The 1191-nt window shown below is 47.7% G+C and overlaps 1 protein-coding gene across 1 annotated transcript in view; it reads left to right on the forward strand.

The window, feature by feature from the left end:
* UNC13A (unc-13 homolog A) overlaps positions 1 to 1191 on the forward strand; it is a 67412-nt gene that overhangs the window by 37845 nt on the left and 28376 nt on the right. The window contains exons 20-21 of the mRNA XM_004384506.1: positions 16 to 60; positions 957 to 1189. Of these exons, the coding sequence (XP_004384563.1) occupies positions 16 to 60; positions 957 to 1189 (278 nt within the window). The remainder of the gene's footprint in view (positions 1 to 15; positions 61 to 956; positions 1190 to 1191) is intronic.

Genomic DNA, 1191 nt, shown 5'->3' on the forward strand with positions numbered 1-1191 from the left:
TGTTCCAGTCCTGAGCCCTCAGGGGCAGGCCATTTGTGTCTGCATCTGTCTCTTCCAGCTGCCTAGGGGCTCCTGGGGGAAAACTCAATCCCCCAAGACTCAGTAGGTTGAATTATGGAATGATTTAATGGATTCATGAATGAATGACAAGTAGGTAAAAGAATAAATGGATGGATGGATGAGTCTGTGGGTGGATAGATGAATGAGTTGATGAGTAGATGCAGGAATAGATGGATGATGGATGGATGCAAGATAGATGAATGGAAGGGTAGGTGATGGACAGATGAGTGAACAGATAGATGTGTAGTTGAACTATTGAAGGGACAGATGAGTGGATGGGTAAATCTTGGGGTAGACGGATGGATGGATGAACAGGTAGACAGATGGACAGATAATGCATGAATGGATAAATTGATGTATGAATAGATAGGTGGGGGGATGGATGGCTGAATGGGTGGAAAGATGGACTGTTGGATGGACAGATTAAGTTGTGGGTAGATGGTTGGGATGAATGGATATATGGTTGAGTTATTGGAAGAATGAGCAGGTGGGTGAATTTTTGGGTAGTTGGATGGGTGGATGGGTGGATGATGGATGGACAGGGAGAGAGATAGAGGGGTGGGTAGATGGGTGGATGGATGGACAGAAGGATGGATGGATAGATGGATGGACGGATGGACGGGTGGGTGGGCAGATGGATGGATGGATGGGTGGGTCGGTGGGTGGGTAGATGGATGATGGATGAACAGGCAGACAGATGGGTGAGTAGATAGGTAGATGGATGAATGGATAGATGGATGTGTGGTTGAATTATTGGAAGGATAGATGAGGTGAATTTTGGGGCAGTTGAATGGATGGGTGACTGAGTAAGTGGATGAATGCAAATGTAGATGAACTAATGAATAAATGAATTAGTAAAATGATAGATGAACGATGTAAGTTCCCCCACACCCGAGAGCTCTGACCCCCTCTTGCCACCTTACACTCTCCATGACAACACCTCATCACCCGCACCCCCGTGGCAGAACTTGTTCCACTTCGTGACGGACGTGCAGAACAACGGGGTCGTGAAGATCCCGGATGCCAAGGGTGACGACGCCTGGAAGGTTTACTACGATGAGACAGCCCAGGAGATTGTGGATGAGTTTGCCATGCGCTACGGCGTTGAGTCCATCTACCAAGCCATGACGT

The sequence above is a fragment of the Trichechus manatus genome, unplaced genomic scaffold (genome assembly GCF_000243295.1).
Source record: "Trichechus manatus latirostris isolate Lorelei unplaced genomic scaffold, TriManLat1.0 scaffold00122, whole genome shotgun sequence".
NCBI classification, from domain to species: Eukaryota; Metazoa; Chordata; class Mammalia; order Sirenia; family Trichechidae; genus Trichechus; species Trichechus manatus.